At 47.9% G+C, this 18984-nt stretch overlaps 2 protein-coding genes across 10 annotated transcripts in view; one reads left to right on the top strand and one right to left on the bottom strand.

Moving 5' to 3' along the window:
- The first annotated feature begins 468 nt into the window (after positions 1-468).
- LOC307200282 (uncharacterized protein) lies at positions 469-13960 on the top strand. Of its 4 annotated transcripts, none has more exons than XM_079948750.1 (6): positions 469-1696; positions 2851-2967; positions 6891-7007; positions 7545-7619; positions 9578-9832; positions 10840-13960. In XM_079948750.1, the coding sequence occupies exons 3-6, from the start codon at positions 6974-6976 to the stop codon at positions 12345-12347; spliced, it is 1872 nt and encodes a 623-aa protein (XP_079804876.1). In that variant the 5' UTR covers positions 469-1696; positions 2851-2967; positions 6891-6973; the 3' UTR covers positions 12348-13960. The 4 variants fall into 4 exon arrangements, with proteins under 4 accessions (XP_079804876.1, XP_079804877.1, XP_079804875.1 ...); XM_079948751.1 differs by lacking the exons at positions 469-1696; positions 2851-2967 and adding exons at positions 3740-4366; positions 5167-5351; XM_079948749.1 differs by lacking the exons at positions 469-1696; positions 2851-2967 and adding an exon at positions 3740-4366.
- The window catches only part of LOC307200324 (corticotropin-releasing factor receptor 1), a 59695-nt gene continuing 53264 nt past the window's right edge, over positions 12554-18984 (bottom strand). For all 6 annotated transcript variants that reach the window (XM_079948854.1, XM_079948856.1, XM_079948855.1 and 3 more), the window contains 2 exons: positions 18276-18317; positions 12554-16994 (listed from right to left, as the gene is read on the bottom strand). In XM_079948854.1, the coding sequence (XP_079804980.1) occupies positions 16854-16994; positions 18276-18317 (183 nt within the window). In that variant the 3' untranslated portion in view covers positions 12554-16853. The remainder of the gene's footprint in view (positions 16995-18275; positions 18318-18984) is intronic.

The following is an 18984-nucleotide window of genomic DNA, read 5'->3' on the forward strand; positions in this document are numbered from 1 at the left end:
AACTCCGCATCCAGAGGGGCTTCACACCCTCAAGAAAGTGCGTCTGCGAGGGGGGGGGGGTCCCCTCAGCCTTAAAAGTGTGCAGACCGCACGACCCTGGAGCATTGTGTGTTTTCGGAAGCAACTCTTTCAATCTCGCACTTCACTGCCTGGGGGAGATGAACGTTGGCACATTTCCTGGGGAGTAAATAAATAAACAACAACAACAACAATTTATTATTTCTACCCCACCCATCTGGCCAGGTTTTCCCCAGCAACTCTGGGCGGCTTTCAACAGAACATTAAAAACAGAATAAAACTTCAAACATGAAGAATGCACCTAAACACAGCCTGTCATTTAGTTACCCTGCCACACATCAAATTAGTGTGAGGCAAAATAAAAACAAATACTCGATCTCTTCGACAGCAAGATATTGGTTGGCTAAGCCTGAGCCACCCCAGGCAGTTTTCTCATCTGGCTTCACTGGGAAATTCCCAGTGGCAGAAATGGGACTTGCTTTTTAACCTCCCATGCAGACCTGCCTGCTTACTAAGGTCATGAGGAGCCTGTGAAAGCTCATCTCATGGGATCAGTCAGATAGAGGGCCTTTTCTGTTTTGGTGCCCACGGTAGTGTGTGAGGCATGATGTGCCAACTAGGATGTAGTTTCTACACATGTTAAAAATGTACCTGTTTACTTAGGCCTTTGCTGACCACTGAGGCCAGCCATTTTCTGTAATGCAGTTAAACGTACTGGCTGTTAAGGCTGCTGGTGTGTTTTTTGCTTGGTATTTTTAATGGATTTTACTGTAAACCGCCTTGAGATGTTTTCATAAATAGGCAGTCTATATTTTTAATAAATAAACAACCTGGCATATTAACGGAGGGCCCACCTGTTCACCTGTGCCAACGAGGCAAAACAAGAAAGGCATCCAATAGGGTTCTCATTGCCACTACCGGTGTTTCATCACGTTTCTTTTCATTATTTATTGAATAAGGTGTTGGAAAACAGGTAAATAGCATCTAACAGAGACTGTAGGCCTTTCACATTCTACATGGCCATTTCAGTTTTGAGAATGGATATTATCCTGTCGTTTTGTGGCATGTACTCATTTATTTTTGTCTGGGGAAACAAGAAGGCCAAAGCAGATGTCAGGCAAGTACCTTTGAGGAGACCATGAAACCAGCAGGCCCTTTTCCTCATTGCTCTCTCCCTCAACCCAGATGGCCGGAGGACCCAGATGACCCTGTGAGCCAGTGTAGTATATGGTCAGAGTGTTGGGCTAGGAGCTGGAATGGAAGACCAAGGTTCAAATCCCCACTCAAAGTGGCCTGGGCCTATATCTAATATATATGTTTATATCAATAGCAATTTTAATTAGGGTTGCCAGGTCAGGATTACCCCAAACTCTTTAAGATTTCAGGCCCCAAACCTGAAACTTAGGGTGATATAATGTTGGGTGGGCCCTGGAGATGGAGGTTAATTGGGAGAGGGTAGTGGCAGGATGCCCGCCCACCCTAAGTGTCTATGCTCTAATTTGCAGTCAGCTCTTGCTGAGCTGAAGCTTGCAAGCTGCCTGTAAATGTCTCCCCTACCTGCCAGACCACCTTTGCCTTATGTGATTGTCTTGTCAGAACGGTATTGCTGTAACACTCTTTTCCTCCAACAGCATGGAGCAGAGTCTCTTACACAGAGGGAAAGCATTCACCCTCACAGGTAGGTAAGCTCTCTGTTGGCAAAGGCCAGGCACTCTGCTTCAACCACTGCTGGCCATAAACTCCTGAGCACTTTGGCCTTGTGGGGTCACAGCTCAGATACAGGCAGCTGAATAAGCTGCTCCTGCACACACCGAGTTCTTCTGGGTATGATCACAGTCCTTGCAGTCTCTCCCTTCACTTATGCGGGTGTGTTGAGACACCAAGCACCGCTTATTCTTTTCTCTCATTGTCAAAGGCTCAGGATAAGGCATTGCTAGAGTGACTGGTTGACCGTGTCACACATCTGTCTTTCCCTTTCACAAATTCCTGCATCCCGGATGCTGGTCAATAAAGTTTATGACATTGCCACACATTGTGGCTTTACTGGGAGTGGTAGATTGGGATCCCTTTGCCACAACCTTCAGGAATATCTGTATATTTGAATACCTACCAGATGGCAGAGCGCAAGTAATAGGAAGGCTGGCCAGATGACTAGATGGAGAGAAGTTACTTGCCCAAAGTGATGAACAGAGTACAAGGCAGAGGTGGGAACAGCCTCACTGCATTAAAAAAACAACCCTCATGATGTCCCTTTCAACCAATTTCATCCTCAAACCGTTAATTTTCCTCCCTGACCTGTCCAAATAATTTCCCTTTCCAAAATTATTTTTGATTCTCTTTACCCCCACGTGTCCCATGTTTCTGCCGGCTACATTACAGACCCTTTAGGTTGGCTATTATTATTTATATCATTTATGAATCACTTGTGAGGGACCTCAAAGCAACTGGCATTATAATGACATATAAAAAACATTTTTAAAAAAACTACACACACACATGCAATTGCATGCAAAACCACATATTTAGCAGGCATTGAAAAGCCAATAGGGTAGGTTCTGTCTGATATGTGGAATGGAGCCCCTGACAGGATAGTACCTGCACTGTGCCTACTCCTACAGAACTCAGTGATCAGCTGGGTATGTGTAGGATGAGACAATCTTTTAGGTATCCTGCTAGGCTGTATAGGGTTTTGTACACCAATACCAGCATCTTGAACCTAGCCTAGTAGGTCATTGGCAGCCAGTGCAATTCCTTCAGCAGCGGCCTAATGTGATGGTGATGTTGGCTCAAAGTCAGTACGTACAGTATTTGTATTTTCATTCCTTCCTTCAGGAGGTGTTGAGCTGAAGCTGCCAGGTGTCTATGAGACTCCATAGAAACTGAAAGTGAAGAGTCATCACTGTCTCAAGACACCATCCCTGGCCGGTTGCCTCCACGTTGGGAAGACAGGTATGCAATGCTACCCACCCCTCCTGCTCTGCCACTGTACCCTGGTACTCCGTCCTATTAACAATAGCTTTTTAAATAAATAAATAAATAAATAAATAAATAAATAAAGTTTTATTGAAGCATAATGACCATTACCGACAACGTAAAAGTACAATAGCAGAGTATGACAACATAACATACCGTATGTAAAAAAAGAGGTCGGGAGTAGTAACACACTAATATAAACCAAGACATCCATTTTTCCTGAGCTGGTGTAGATGGTGCACGTTGGCCATCTATGTCCAAAGCATAAGAAATAAAACCCTGTCAGAGGACGTAGAAGCATTCTGGGTTTCCAATCCCTCTGGAGACCTGCAATTGGTGTATTATTTTTTTCCACAATAGCCAAAGTCCGTAAGTTCTTATGCCACAAAGAGAAATGTAGTTTCCCCCCCTCCAAAGTTTTCCGTTGCTGGCCTGTTGAAATCCCAGCAGCAGCTAGCATGGATGTCAAAGGTTCTTTAGAGTGCCAACCTTTTGTGATATCAGTCTGCATATTCAGTAATGACAGTTGTGGAGAAACCTGAACAGGTAGAATCCTAGAGTTGGACGGGGCCTTGAGGATCATCTAGTCCAAGCCCCTGCAATGTGGGACTATGCAGCTGCCCCATATGGGGATCGAACCTGCAGCCTTGGCCTTGTCAGCACCATGCTTCTAACCAGCTGATAAGCTATCCAGAAAGTTAACGATTTTAGATATTTCTTGATAAACTTGGGACCAGAATAATGAGAAATTCCTACCAAAGATGGGGGACTGTCCTTTAACAATAATATTTTGTATACTTTCATACTTTATATGTTAAATTTGAGTCATTGTACATCTTAAAACAACAGCACGTATGTACGGCCTAAATAGGGTTTGATCAATACAGTACTGTACTGGGTTTGTTTTTGTGGAGTATATATTTGGTTTTTTTACGAAGTAGAAGGATTAAGCGGCTACAGCATGGTTCCTGATCACTCGGATCCACATGTTGCATTGAGTCTGATCTATACAGTATGTGGAACACAAAATGACTTGGTAGAATCCTTAACCCACCAGTTTCCAAAAGAAGGACAGAAACTTTGAGAAGCAGGAAGAGAGAGCGCCGGCCACCGAGTCCCTTATGCAGGAGAGAGACCCCATCAGCCACAAGAGGGCCTGCTTAGCTGCCGAAGGAGAAAGGGGAGGTCTTTCTCTCTTTATTCTTTTCTCTAGCCAGGATGTGGAATTGAGCTTCCTGGATTTTGCAGCTTGCAGCTGCTTCCCCTAAGACCCCCCCTCTCATCCCAGCTCCCTGCAAGGGGGCGAGGATTTCTCTGTAATCGGCCTTCACCATTCTCAGGCAGGCCGCACGTTGCAGTCCCTGGCTAGGTGCAGGTAAATGATCGTGGGTCGGGGGGGTGGGGTGCAAAAGATCAACCCGGCCTTTTCGATCTCCTCTGCCCCCACCCTCCCGTCGCCGCCTTTGCAAGGTCCGATTCACAAGGAGGAAACAATGGAGGCTGTGCAGGACATAGATGGACCCCGAGGTGGAGGGTGCGGGATGGTAACAGCATTTCGATGCAGCCGTTTCCCCCTTTGCTGCCTGGACTTAAGACATTGCCCGAAGATCCTGGACTTAGAAGGGCGGGGGGCGATGTTTCATGCAATGTGGGAAAGACAGTCAGCTTGAAGGGTGGCAAGGAGGGCCCAGTTCATTGCGATTGCCTTTTATAACCTTTGCATCCATTTGCCCATGTCCCCCTTACTCAATTTTCAAAAGATGCTACCGCCCAACAAAGTACGTCCCTCCCCATAATTTATGGCTTCTTTCCCTCTCTCCGGCTCCCACCGCGCCCCCAGGAATTGCCCCGATTCCTCCGTAACACCCCCACAGTCTTTTGCATGGACTTCTTCTCATAGTGAGGTAGTTTTGTTTCCACGCTGCATTTTTAAAAATATTTTTAAAGTATCCGTAGAGAGTTGGAACACATTTAACACTAGCTTGGGCCCGTTGGGATAACGCTCCATACAGTCGAGGAAGCGGTTTATAATGCACGAAAGCTTGTGTTACCATAATATAATTGTTTTGTCTTAGGATGCAACAGGATTTATATTTGCCACAACAAACTCCGCTGCCCCTCTGGCATTTGCTCATATTTTGTCCTTTGTACGTTCATGTGTTTTTTCACCACCAGACAAGCCAACTGGACTGGAGGGGATTTTGAACCATGATCTAAAATATAACTAAACAAACAGTTTTGGGGACACAAAGTACTAACAGTACAGAGAAATGAAGAGCTGTTTTGCACATTACACAGAAATCCAGGTTTCCAACCCCCCCATAGGGAGCTGTGGTCAGTCCAAGCTTTTCAACAACAAGGTGTGTGATGTGTGTGTTTTTAAATAGTTGTTCATCACATTCACACTTTTGATTTTTAGATGTATACTTGAGGGTGTTTTTTTTAAGGTATATACCTAAAAACCACAGGGTTGTATCCTGTTTTAGTCATACTCAGAGCAGACCCATTAAAATTAATTGACATGATTTAGTCCATTAATTGTGGAATTATGTGAACAAAACCTGGTTGGCTATAATGTCCAAAGTGGCCCAGGTTTCTTTACAGGCATTTTTCTTTTACAAATGTAAACAACGGAGAACAAGTCTTAGGTAACCAACTTATTCCCTGCAATTACTTTGTGTCTTATTTCAATGTTCCCTTGGTCTGATTTTCCAAGGACTAATAATCTGTAGCGATATATGGACATGTTCATGGTTCAGCTACCTTACAGTCTGGTGCAGCCAGAGACAACACAGACTTTTGTAGTGTTTGACTGCTGTACAGTGAGATAGTGCACTGTGTATATAACAAAGAGCATCTAACCACATGTGGGTGTGTCAAATGTGTAATCACATCACGAAGTGTAACATGCTTTCCCCATTCCTTCCTCAAGGATGCCACAATACAAGTTGTGTAATAATAGCTTATTGATTAGTTGGTTCAGTTCCATTCACATTTTAAAATCTCTTGGTGTATTGTATGGTGTACACACCTCAGTAAAAGTCACAGGTCTCCCATGTTGTGCAGCCATTTATTTGAATTTATATCTCTACCCTTGTACACCAGCGCAGTGGATCCCCTTAAACAAGCTGTTACCTCTCAGCCTCAGTCCTTCCCCCAGCCCATCTGCAACATGGGGATAACGAAGCTGATCTTATATTACTGGATTGTTATGTGGATTACCAAGAGGTTAATGAAGTGCTCTGAAAACTCTTCAAGAGCCATTTAAATGGTATAGTGATTATAAAAAGAAAAACCTAAAAGCCACAGAGTAGCTTAGAAACGCTGTGCAAATATGCTCTGCCAATCCAACAAAATTAAAAATATAATTGTTCAAATGAATAAACAGGCCTTAAACCTGGGGACAGAAATAAGACATGGCTGAATCCAGTGTTAGTCATACTTAGAATAGATTGCTAAGTGGTGCGCATTCATTTCAGCGGGTCTGCTCTTGAGTTTGACTAACATTGGAGTTGCTTCTTGGTGTTCCTCTCTGGGAATGCTGTTCCATAATTATGACTCATCTCTTGAGAAAGCCTGGCACCAAACAGCCATAGAATTCACCTCTCTAGAGGAAAGCACCCACAATAGGTCCCTTCCAGCATATCCCAGAAAATGTACAGAAGGATGCAATCCCAAAGTTTTGCAAGGCCCAAGCCACTTCATCAGACCCGTCCCCATGTCATAATACGACAGAGTTTGCCCCTCTCACAACATCGTTTTCTCTTTCTGCCCCACCTGCCTCCTCCAATCTCACACCATTGCTACATGGATATGATTATCAAGAACACTGGGTTGCCGTAGAAAGGTTTCTACAAAGTGACGTGGCACAAACTCCTTCAGTTCTTTTTTTTATTTAGGTGCTTAGCAGTAGCCTTCTTTGCCAAGAGAAAGAAGAAGGACTCCAGTCATTTCTGGCGAGAGAGTACCCGTGTGTGCCGAGATGCAGGAGAGCTATGAAACAGTGATCTCGCTGGGTAAGGGATCTCACTGCTTAAAATGTCTGTGCCGCCGGACTTGAACTCAAACTTTATCTACCCAGAACTAAAAATAGCCCTGTGGCATCTCAAGTCATCACATGGAAATTGTGTTGTGATGCCAGTTTGCCTCAATCACTGACTTTAATCTCCAATGGCGCACTTTTCCCTTGTCTCCCAAGACTGATGGATGCCAACAAAATAGTGGGGACCGCACTTTGGTTTATATACATTTTTTTGCGGTGGGAAAGAGCTGCTGATTTTTAAGGCCATATAGAAGTCAATACCTTCTCCCCTATATAGCAGGGTTTCCCAAACTTGAGTCTCCAGCTGTTTTTGGACTACAACTCCCATCATTCCTAGCTAGCAGGATCAGTGGTCAGGGATGATAGGAATTGTAGTTTCAAATTAGCCGGAGACCCAAGTTTGGGAAACCCTGCTATATAGCATCCAAAGGCCACTGCCTAACCAAACATTTTATCCTCCAGAAGTATCTTGTTTGGCTTATCAACCTTTTTTCTGCTCCTCTCTTCTTAGCGGAAGAAATTGCCATTAGCTGGCCCCGGATAACTGCCTTCACAGAGACCCGAGGGCGCCGAGGTTTGGCTCCTGGTAAGTCCTTTATTCAATAGGATTTTAAGAAATTGTGTGTTACAAATCCTTCCTCTGTTCAACTGCCTAAAAGAGTGGAACTCATTTCTCCCTCGTGAGCTGTAAGCCTTCCCCTCTCAAACTGCACTGAAAGGGAAGCTAGAATTTGCTCCCACGTTGCAGGGCTGCAGGAACGTTTGGCCACAACCTTCTGAGGGCCACATGCCAGTAGTGGGTGGGGGCCAGGCAGAAGCGGACAGAGCGACGGATATGACTCTTACCTTTGCGTACAGCGGATGATGCAGAAATCAGGAGTTTATACACGCACACCCCACACCCATCTCTCCAGGCAAACAAGAGTCGTTATTAAAGGTCAAGGGCACATTCCAGCCAGGCAAAAGTTTTCAAAGAGGACATGTGGTGTGCAGCCTGGGAAGAGGTAGTGTGGCCTTAGGAAATTCCTGAAGGCTCAAAGAGAGCTGAAGGGCCCGCCCTGGTGTTCTCCACCTGTGTTTTGTTGTATGAGTTTCTTCCGATCATGGTCCTAAATATTTCAGTTTGTTAATAGTTGTAGACAGTCTTTGAAATTAGTCAGGTGCCAGGTGCATTTAGACATGACTAGCAGCCACGTGGGTGGCGCTGTGGGTTAAACCACAGAGCCTAGGACTTGCCAAGCAGAAGGTCGGCGGTTCGAATCCCCGCAACGGGGTGAGCTCCCGTTGCTCAGTCCCTCCTCCTGCCAACCTAGCAATTAAAAAGCACGTCAAAGTGCAAGTAGATAAATAGGTACCGCTCCGGCGGGAAGGTAAACAGTGTTTCCGTGCGCTGCTCTGGTTTGCCAGAAGCAGCTTAGTCATGCTGGCCACATGACCCGGAAGCTGTACGCCGGCTCCCTCGGCCAGTAAAGCGAGATGAGCCCTGCAACCCCAGAGTCGGTCACGACTGGACCTAATGGTCAGGGGTCCCCTTTACCTTTACTAGCGACCACTAGCGGCCAAGTGAAGATGCCTGGGTGCCAGGACGGTGCCTGACATCTCCACCATCTGGAGGTGCGTGCCTGGGGATCATTGAATCCGGACTGTTTTCACACACTAGTATCCCATCCTGTTATATTTTATCTGCACAATCAGAATGAATTTCAGGAACCAAAATGCTTTTTCTGTGCCACCTGAGCAGGAGCAGTGACCAACATTACAGTTAACCGCTTTAGCTTGTATTCACTTACTCCATTCCCACCGCCCTGCCCACAGTTGTGAAGACTATTCTTATGTTATGAATGGTTCATGTCACCATTAAGAAAAAGAGGTAGGGACAGGAATGTATGTGGACTTTTCTTCTTTTACGTTCTCAAAGTTCTTAATCTAGCTCAAGATTGTCATCTGAACTAGCCGGATGTTTAACTGATAATCAATCACAGTCAGTCAAACCTTTGGAAAAATAAGACTTTAAAGCTGTCTTGTTCCAAAATGGCAACTAAACATTCCATTTTGGCGACTGTAACCTTGGTTTATTTGAGTTTCTAACACGGGCTGCAGAAAGGATGGAACCTCATTTACAAAATGTCGGGTACTCTGACGCAGGTGGTGACAATCGCTCCCAGCAAAGTAACCTCCCCACCCCCAAGCGAGAGCAGAGAAAGGCACCTAGCTAGAGCAGAGCCTCTGAGCTGCTTGGCTAAACCGTCAAATTCTCCCTTTACCATCCTCACTCTCCTGATTGGCTGTGTCTCCTCCCTGCCATGAACGGCTCTGGGCCTCCAGGATGACGACCCAATGGCGTGTCCCATCACAGCAATCCTGGAGCAGACAAAGACAGCCGTCTTGTCTTAACTTGCGCCATTTGTCCCAAGGGCACAATCCTCCTGCAACGTTTCGCAGGCCTTGGCCCTGTGTAAATTAGCTCATGCCTAGAATAGACAACGGGGCTCCTAGGGCCCTCCATTCACATTCCTTTCACTTTGTTTCTCTCCCTCTTCCCAGGGCTAGAAATGGAACCTGAGCAGGGGCAATTGGCACCTTTGCAGGGGCAAGCAGCAGCAGCAGCGGCAGCAGCAGCTACAGCCGGCTCGAGTGAAGAAGGGATCCTGCCGGACTTCCGGAGGCAGCTCGGGGTGATCCTGCAGACTGTTGGCAAGGCACAAGTGGAGAAGATGCTGAGGGAGCTGGTGAAGGAGCAGGAGCAGCAGGGGAGAGTCAGGCGGCGCAAGAGGGTGACCCGGAGCCCCCGCCTTGGAGGTAAGGGCATCAGCCGGGGCAAGTGGAGCGTTGAGGCCTGGCCACCTTGCTTTGGGCAGCTGAAAAGGGGTGTGGCAGGCAGGATCGAGTTTTGCAGCAATCAGACACCACCATTTAATTCTTAACTGTTTTTAAGATCTGCGGCCAAGGATTTGCCTGCTTTTATTTCAAACCATGATGTGATATTCAGGGCTACCCTCCTGACCCCTCCAGTCATCTTGGGCTCCCTGGCTTACATAGTCTTCAGGCTTCGTCTCTTTCTCTCTGCCTTCTTACTAATTGCTCGAAACCCTCTGCCGTCGTGTACGGTGTGAGCTTTTTCTGGCTTAGCCTTTCTCCTTGGACACCCATCCTTCCGCTCCCTGCCACCTAAACCTTTCTTTTCTGCATAGCACCTCGGCCCTCAAATAAAACTTCGACGTACCTCGGAAGTCGAATGGAATCCATTCCGGAAAGTCCATTCGACTTCCAAAACGTTCAGAAACCAAAGCGGGCTTCTGTTTGGCTGCAGGAAGCCCCTGCAGCCAATCGGAAGACGTGGAAGCCCCGTCAGATGTTCGGCTTCCAAAAATAGTTCGCAAATCGGAACAGTCACTTCTGGGTTTGTGGCCTCTGGGAGCCTCATTTTTCTCTGGCCCAGACAACCACTGTCAGCTGGCTCCTGTAGGCTTCCCTAGAAGGGAAAATGGCCCTCAGGGTGAAAAGGTTCCCTACCCCTGGTCCAGCCTGTCTTTTGTTGGTGCCAGGTTTTCAGGGTCTCTGCTGGACATCTTTATTCCCCGAGATATTTTGACGGAGGGCTTAGAAATTGAACCTGGGCCCTTTTACATGCAAAGCATTCACTCTGCTTCAGAGCCTCTCTTGTGATCTGACGCAGCGCACTCTGTAAACTGACCACGAGCACCTTCTCAGGAATATGGAAGAGTGAGTCCAGCTCCCCCTTGTAGACATCATTGCGTTCTCCGCCCGCCCCAAGGCGCAGAAATTTATCCACCTTTCTGTCTCAGCAGGTGATGAAGCAGGTGGGCAGAACAACTCAGAGGCCTCACATGCTGGAACGTTGGAAGCCCCCACCATCCTGTCTAGAAAGCCATCTGCGAATGAGCTGCAGGTGCCCCTCTTGTGCCCGGGGCTGGTGGCAGGCCAAAAGCAACCCATTTCAGGGAAGATTTTTCATGGGGATGCCAGAGGGTGTAAGAACAGCCTTGTCCACCAGCAGAGCCCTCTGGGAACGAGATGGGGCCTTGAGCCCCGGGAGAGCGTTGGCTGCAGCCCGCTCCACAGCATGAGCCGGGACTCCCAGGATGCCGCGAGAATCTGGCCGCCTTTTGGCGAAAGAGCCCAGTTTTTCTCGGCGTGGCAGAAACCACGCTTCACCCAGAGACGCCGGCGCCCACCTGCAGGAGAGAAACCCCACCGCTGCGGGCAGTGCAGGAGGACCATTGTTGTCCCGCCACAGAGATCCAGCTCACCTCCAAATTCCGCCTTGGCTCCTGTCCTGGATTCTGCCTCCGCCTCTTCTCTTGCCTTGCCTCTGAACTCTGTAGGGGCAGCAACTACCCAGCTGCCAGGTGGGAACTCTGTTTCAGCCCAGCCCCGGAAACCCCACGGCTGCGAGGAGTGTGGCAAGCGGTTCCGAATCCTTGCCAACTTAGAGCGGCACCAGCAGCGCCACGCAGTGGAAAAGCCTCACCAGTGCCGTGACTGCGGGCGCCGTTTCCGCTGGGGCTGCCACCTGGAGCGCCACCGGCGGTCGCGCCGCTGCGTGGAGTGTGGTGGGGGGCTGGCCACGCCACCTCCACCCCCGTCCCCGCCCCCGGAACCTGACCGGCCCTATTCCTGCGGCGAATGCGGGAGGCGGTTCACCCAGCGCTCGGCTCTCAGCAAGCACCGGCGGCTGCACTCGGGGGAGCGGCCTTATGGCTGCGGAGAGTGCGGCAAGCGCTTCCTGCAGCGCTCCGACCTCACCATCCACGTGCGCTCGCATTCTGGGGAGCAGCCCTACGTGTGCACGGAGTGCGGCCGCCGCTTCAGCGTCAGCTCGAACCTCAGCAAGCACAGGCGCATGCACCGTGGGGAGCGCCCCCACGCCTGCTCGGTCTGCGCCAAGCGCTTCCTGCAGCGCTCCGAGCTCCTCATCCACCAGCGTGCTCACACCGGGGAGCGCCCCTACCCCTGCACAGCCTGCGGGAAGCGCTTTGCTCGCCGGGCGCACCTCAAACGCCACCAGCGCACCCACGGCAACGTGCCTGCTGCAACCACTGCCTCTCGTCACCAGAGTGCCCGTCTGCTGGCCCCCTCCGCAGCAGATACCACACCTCTTCTTGAACATGAAGGGGCACCCGATGCCCTGGAGTCACGCCCCTGCTCCAAAACACATGCTGCCGGCCCACGCCCACCAGCATCCGAGCCTGTCTTTTCAGCAGGCCGAAGTCCTGTGGGTGCTGCTTCCCTGGGCCTTCCATGGGCTGTGACCTCCTCCGCCCGCCTCCCCTTCTGTTCCAGTTCTCTTTGATTTTGCTGTAGCTTTCCTGTATCCCTGCCCTTTGTCACTCCCTCGCGACCAGCAGGCTCCTCGGTTGAACCTCAGAGGCCCAGCTCTGGGTAGATGTAGTAGGGGCAGACCAGTTTCCAAAGGAGCAGGGGAGGCAGCAGGCAGTAGCTTGTATTTGTGGACCCAGCCCTTGTTTGCTAGGAAGCCTGGTGGTTTTCTTTTGCTCCCCCCCCCTCCTTGGAGCCTGCTAGGCTCTGCGTAGGGCCCCGATTCTGTGGGTGAGATGGAGCGAGTAAGCTGGGCATGCCAAGACACTGCGTGAGATGTCAGCTATGTTCCCTGGACTTTTGATGGGGCTCTTTAGCACCAATCAATGTGACCCATTTGGGCGCATTATTTAAAGTCTGCGGGACAGGGGTTAGGTAGGCTACCTTTGTGGATTTGGGGAGGGAAGCACCCCGGGTCGATCGCAGCTAACCATTGCAAGCCGTCATTGTTGCTTGTGAGACACAGTAGGTCACTGGCATGCACTTCTGAGACAAACATGCACGGATACTTGCTCTCCTGACATCGTCCAAGCACATGGTCACCTATCCTCCCCGCCACCCCACCCCACCCTTATAATTTTGTAAATGTCATTAGGGCTCCTCCTGACACTCTAACCCTGGTTCTTTTTGGCTGACTGTCTCTCCTTGACCAGACTGCCTTTGTTTCCTTTTGCGGGAAGAAAAGCTCAACGAGGCTTCTCCCAAGTGCTTGGTCCCACTTCCCGAGACAAGATGGCACACTTGGCCATGCTGTTGAGTCCCTCTCACAGGAAAAAACGCTGACTGTGGCATAATCTGGGAAGTGGGTTGTGTGTGCAGCTTGTGGGACCCAACACAGCTCGTGCTTCTCTCTTCTGCCTGCAAAGAAGTTTCATGGCAAGGTCCAAGCCCTGGAAGATCTGGGACCACAGTGCAAGAAACAAGCCAAAAAGCAAGAAGGATGTTCACTGATTCTTCAGAGCAGTTCAGAAGCAGAGAAATGGTCCACTGAGTTGTGTCAGGATTTGAACTCGGTTGCTGCTTGTTGAATATGAGACAAAATGGCTGGTGCCTTCAAAAGGGGCTATAGTGCTTCCTTCACCATTAGCTCCCGAGAAAGCAGGCTGACAGGAAGAGAAGCGGGAGACATCTGCTTTGATCAGAATTGTGGACTAGAACAATGGCGGAGTTGGGGGTGGGTGGGGAGTCTGGTTTTTACAGCCTCATATGTTTTCCAGCTCTAGTGAGAATGGTAAAGTTGCTGAGTTGGGCTCAACCCCACGTGGCCTGTACCACTCTCTAGGACTGTTTCCAGCTCTATGGTAGTTTACCAGACCAGTGTTACTTCTCCAGTTGCTTGTACATTCCTGGTACCTTTTGGACTGGTGTTTCATGGCTAGGGGTGGGATCAGAGGGCTCTAGAGTAGGGAGGGGGTTAATAATAACTGATTTAGGACTAATACAGTAGAACTTTGTTTTATCAAATCTTAGCATGGAGTGTCTTTAACCAACACAGAAAAACGATGAATCCAAAACTGTAGATGTAAATGAATCCAATAGAATATTTTGCAACTCCCTTCCCCCAAAGAAGATATTTTGCACCTCCAAGACTTAAATGTGAATTTTGTACAAGTATTTCGGGTTTGGTGAGGACAGATCCTCAGAACCCGGGTTTTGCTAGGTTCAAGGCCATTTGCCTCCATTTGACAAGTGTCTGGATGTGGGAAAATGTGTCACTTTTTCAATTTGTGCAATTTTCATTCTTTTTTTGGGGGGGGGGTCAAAGTTGTCATTACAGTTGCAGCTGTAATGCACATCTTCTGCCACTTTCTGACCTATGTGCGTTTTAAAAACATGAATAGGGAAGCAAGTGGTCCTAAGCACAGCTGCAAGAATGGCATTGCTAGCTTGATAAAAAGTGAAAATTTGGGTTTTGTTCACATACCTTGGATTGTTTTGGAAGAGTTTAAAAGGTTAGGCTGCAAACCGTAACCCCACTTATCAGGGAGTGATCCCCAGTGGATCCAAATAGGAGTTTCTCAGTAGGTCTGCACCAATTAGCTAAAGCCATTCTGATTGGCTCAATTCTCTCTCCTGTCCTTTAACTGATCTACAAAAGTGGGGAAATGGAAATGCTGTGAAAGAGCATTGACAGACATATTTGCGTTTTTAGTGTGTCAGATATGGCAAAAAAGTGGTGCTCATCAGCTAGGCTTTGCAGGGTTCTTGGGGAGGGAAAAGCATTCATTTTAGCTATGGAGAGGGAGAAGACTTCCAACAGTTGGAACTCTCTGTGTGTAAAGGAACTATGATTCTTTTTAAGATACTGGGTGTGGGTCGTTCTTCACGGCCCTCCTTAACATATTCACACAAGGCTTTGCTGCTGCAAGGCGGTTAGCCCATAGGTATTGCCAAAGGAGTTTTACATTCAGTTGGGATAGTACTTGAATGGTTTGATAAAGTAATAGAAACATTCCAGGTCCAACTTGTAGCTACCAAGCTGAACTTAGCTCATTAGTGACATGGTGAAAGAACATGGGGGGAGGGAAGGGGGAGGAGAAACCCAAGGTCCTACTTGGGTCCATTGATTTCAGTGCGACTAAAATATGACTTAAGTTAGGATCCAAACTGGTTTTGCAATCACAGGCACCAAAAACAGTTTAGTGATTTGCTGGTAGGTTGCGATTTAGGTTTGGTGAGTCGTAAGTTACGCAGGCCTGCTTTAAACTTAATAGAGTTGGGTGATATAGAGTATTCTTGCCAGCCACCTAGAAGAGTCTAGATAGGTAATGGACCATTGATGCGGGGATTCAGTATCAATTCCTGATAGCACCAAGGCTTCATTTGTGCATACTCCTCCCTTCCAAGTTACTAACAAATAACTAGGCTATTTCTAAAGGCTGATTTGGGGACTTCACTGGTAAAGGTACTTAGTACAGTCACCAAGATAAACCACCCTAGCAAATACATCGCACAAAAGGCATGAGTAGATCTAGGGTTTGACCAGTGAGCCTCAACTGAAATGCTCATGATGAATCCATTGTCTCTCCGATGTGGAACTGGGCATGAGACCATATGTTGTGTTCAAAATAAGATTCCTACATCAAGTAAACCCAAATTTTGCATCAACCTGAATTTTCAGACGCTGTGACCTGTATGAGCTATATAAATTGGCCCATATTTTGTTAATCATGGGAAAGACGTACAGAGCATTTCCTCCTCAGCACAGGGATCCTTCTCAGACTCCCTGGCTTCTGAGATCTCACCTGGTTTGTATATCATGCTCATTTATTTTCAGATCTATCTTGACATGTATAAGGACTAGAAGCTTGCTTGTAAAACTCAAAACTAACAAAAAGCTGAGATTTTCAGGCTGCTGGATTTTGTGTCCAGTGCTGTTTCATATACACATGTGTGTGGTGCTTATTACAGAATATGCAGAGGCCTTGCTCAGTTCCCTTGGGTGGGAGAAAGGGCCTGACTCAGAGCAATTCTCCTACATATAATTCTTAAAAAATAGAAAAGTGCAAGCAGGGACTGGGATGGTGGTGGTCTTTATTCAGAGATATCAAAACAAATGCATGAATACCCTCATTCCACTTTGGGGCTCAAGGGGGCTTCCCATGGGCATAAGTTTGGTGCAAACTGAAACAACTATTCAGCAGACTATGGAAATACTGGGTTGGTTGCCTTGCTGAGGTCAGAGGATTTACAAGGCATCAGCTCCTGTTTTGGCGGCTGCTGCAACAGCTGGAATGAGGAAGAACACTGGAATGGCACTGTTGGCTCCCGCTCAGCAGTCTCACAAATGGTTAAAAGAGATGTCTGAAGGAAGGTGACAAGCAGGTGTGATGGGGATGTCCACCTGCTCTTTTCAATCCCCAGGATCAGGTAGTCGGCAGCCCTGAATTCAGAGTTTGTGCTTTTGGCTCTATTTTGGCTATTAGCCACATATGTATCCTTCCTGAACCATTCAGATCCTGTAAAATATGTCAATGGCCAACTCGGCATCTTGTAGCTAGGGAGTTCCCAAAAAGAACCTCTTCCTTTGGTTTTGCTTATCTATCAACTCCAGTGGAGGGTTTTGTGTTTTTTTTAGTTGGAGAGTGAACCACCCACCCCTCTGCTCTTTCCACAGCACTTGTGTGATTTCATAACCCTTTCCCCGATCTGTTAGCGAATTGACCAAAGAGCTCCAGACGGCATGGGAAAGTGAAGTAAGCCACACCTTCGAAGAACGGTATGTTGGGGCTGTCGCCTCCGACTTCCTGTTGCTTCAGAGCCACCAGAACCTCCCGAGACTTGCAATTCTAGCCGCGTAGAATATGAGGCTTCAGCCAACAGAATGCAGGCGACAATCTCCAGGGACTTTTCTGAGCCAGAACTCCAGATGGGGAGGCAACAAAAATCCTGTCTTTTGCTGCTGGCAAGTCCTGACCTGTCCTGTCCTGTCCCACAACTTCAGCAAAAGGTATTGGCCCCACGGTTTAGAGCAGCAGCCTCAGAGAGCCGTCGACTGCTTGATGCTATGGAAGCTGACGCGCGTTGGGGAGGTGGGGATGGACATAGCCCTGGCGACTCTGGCTCGGATGGAGTGCTTGTCCTGCCACCGGTGCCATCTCTTCCGGACTGCAGAGCGAACCTGGGGAGACAGGCCACAAATACCCATAAATGTACTGTAAATAAAGGGTCATCTGCCAATTAAAAAGGGGTGACAGATTTAATGGAGAACAAGGCTTGTGAAGGGATGGGGGATGGACCACCAGCAGCCTTTCAGGTGCTGCTGGACTATAACTCCCATCGTCCCTGACCATTTAGCTGTGGCTGATGGGAGTTGGAGTTCCAAGTACATCTACAGGAAAGCTTCAGCAGGTGGAAGAACTTTGGGGTTTTGTTCCCGGCGGTAGAAGGGGCTGTACACACTGAAAATACCCTTTCCCAAAGTTATTCACAGCATAGGGGTGCCTCTGTGAATCTGTAGGACTAGCAGCCTTCTTGCACTTTATATTAGTATGCTAAGGTAAAGGTAAAGGGACCCCTGACCATTAGGTCCAGTCGTGACCAACTATGGGGTTGCAGCGCTCATCTCACTTTATTGGCCGAGGGAGCCGGTGTACAGCTTCCGCGTCATGTGGCCAGCATGACTAAGCCGCTTCTGGCAAACCAGAGCAGCGCACGGAAACGCCGTTTACCTTCCCGCTGGAGCGGTACCTATTTATCTACTTGCACTCTGACATGCTTTCGAACTGCTAGGTTGGCAGGAGCAGGGACCGAGCAACGGGAGCTCACCCTGTTGCGAGGATTCGAACCGCCGACCTTCTGATTGGCAAGTCCTAGGCACTGAGGTTTAACCCACAGCGCCACCCGCGTCCCTATATTAGTAGGCTACTGGTGAGTTAATCAGGATTAATGGCCACCTCTGATTCCATAGGGTCTCCAAGGATGAATATGTAAAAAAAAAAAAATTCTTAAAAAAATGTGAGTGTCACCATGCAGTGTAAAATCTTTCCTGGAGCTATTCCATCTGAGTGCTACAGGCAGCAAGAGAGGGGGCAACATAAAATCCTTCAATTTGAAATGGATTGGTCATAGAAAAATTGCTGAAAGGGAGAGATGTCGTAGCACGGTCATTTTCCTGAGTTTTCCCCTGCAGGGATGTTTTGACAAAGAGGCAGTTTGTACTGCTTCATTTGCAGAAGCACCAGTTCTGCTGTCATCCTGTTCTCCTAAGCATGAGGTTTCATCCTCTGCTTTGGGATGATTTGTCTCTGCCCATAGTAATTGATCTTGCCCCTGTGCCAACCCCTTGATCTGGCGATTCATCTGTTTTTCAAAAGGCTGTATGATAGACTGAGCAGCATGCAAGTTGAGACCCAGCAAGCCTCCCCCATCTCTGCCCACTCATTCCCCAACCCTGGCTCACCTCACTGTTCAGGAAGCAGTAGAAGACAGAGACAAAAAAGCCCTGATTAGAGAAGAAAGAATAGCATAGTCAAGCTTTGAGAAAGAGAGAAATAACCGCAGCCTTTTGCACCGTGTTTCCTTTGGGCACTTCCTATGGAGCTATTTTCCATTTTTAAAAGGCAAGTGCCAGATGCTTTGATCTGTAAACCTTGCCTTATAATCCAAGATGTTTGGGAGATGGGCTGGGGGTGGGGTGGGGAGAGAGAATAGACACAGAGTGGGGAATGAGATGCAATCTTCACATAATGAAATATTTGCATGCTCAACAGCACAATCTCATTACTTTGCAAAGACAATGCTGAAATCTGGACCATGCAAACAGGTTTCCTAGAGCCCTGGGAAGAAGAGGAGGAACATGATGAGGTTAGTAAATAGTCCCTGGAGCTGGGCATGCAGTGATTCTACCAGAGCCAAAACAAAACAAATTCCCAAATCAGATTTAAGTATTTTTTTGTTTTTGCTACAAGTTTTCCATATGAAATTGGGAGATAAGCCTTGCAAGTGAATTTTAAGGAAGTTTCATGCTGCCGATTTTGATATCTCAGTGTGGTCCCCCCCCCCCTTTCTAAAACACATATATGTTCAACAGAAGCCCTAGTTTGGAATCGCCAGTGGGTGGGGATAATGTGATTTAAAACAACATCTAAAATAAATACACTGAAGTTATT

Source organism: Podarcis cretensis (assembly GCF_951804945.1).
Source record: "Podarcis cretensis genome assembly, chromosome: 13".
NCBI lineage: Eukaryota > Metazoa > Chordata > Lepidosauria > Squamata > Lacertidae > Podarcis > Podarcis cretensis.

Coding starts and splice junctions, on each gene's coding strand:
- LOC307200282 (XM_079948750.1), top strand. CDS start 6,974: ATGCAGGAGAGCTATGAAACAGTGATCTCGCTGG. Junction 7,008..7,544: donor TGAAACAGTGATCTCGCTGG/GTAAGGGATCTC, acceptor CTCTCTTCTTAG/CGGAAGAAATTGCCATTAGC. Junction 7,620..9,577: donor GCGCCGAGGTTTGGCTCCTG/GTAAGTCCTTTA, acceptor CCCTCTTCCCAG/GGCTAGAAATGGAACCTGAG.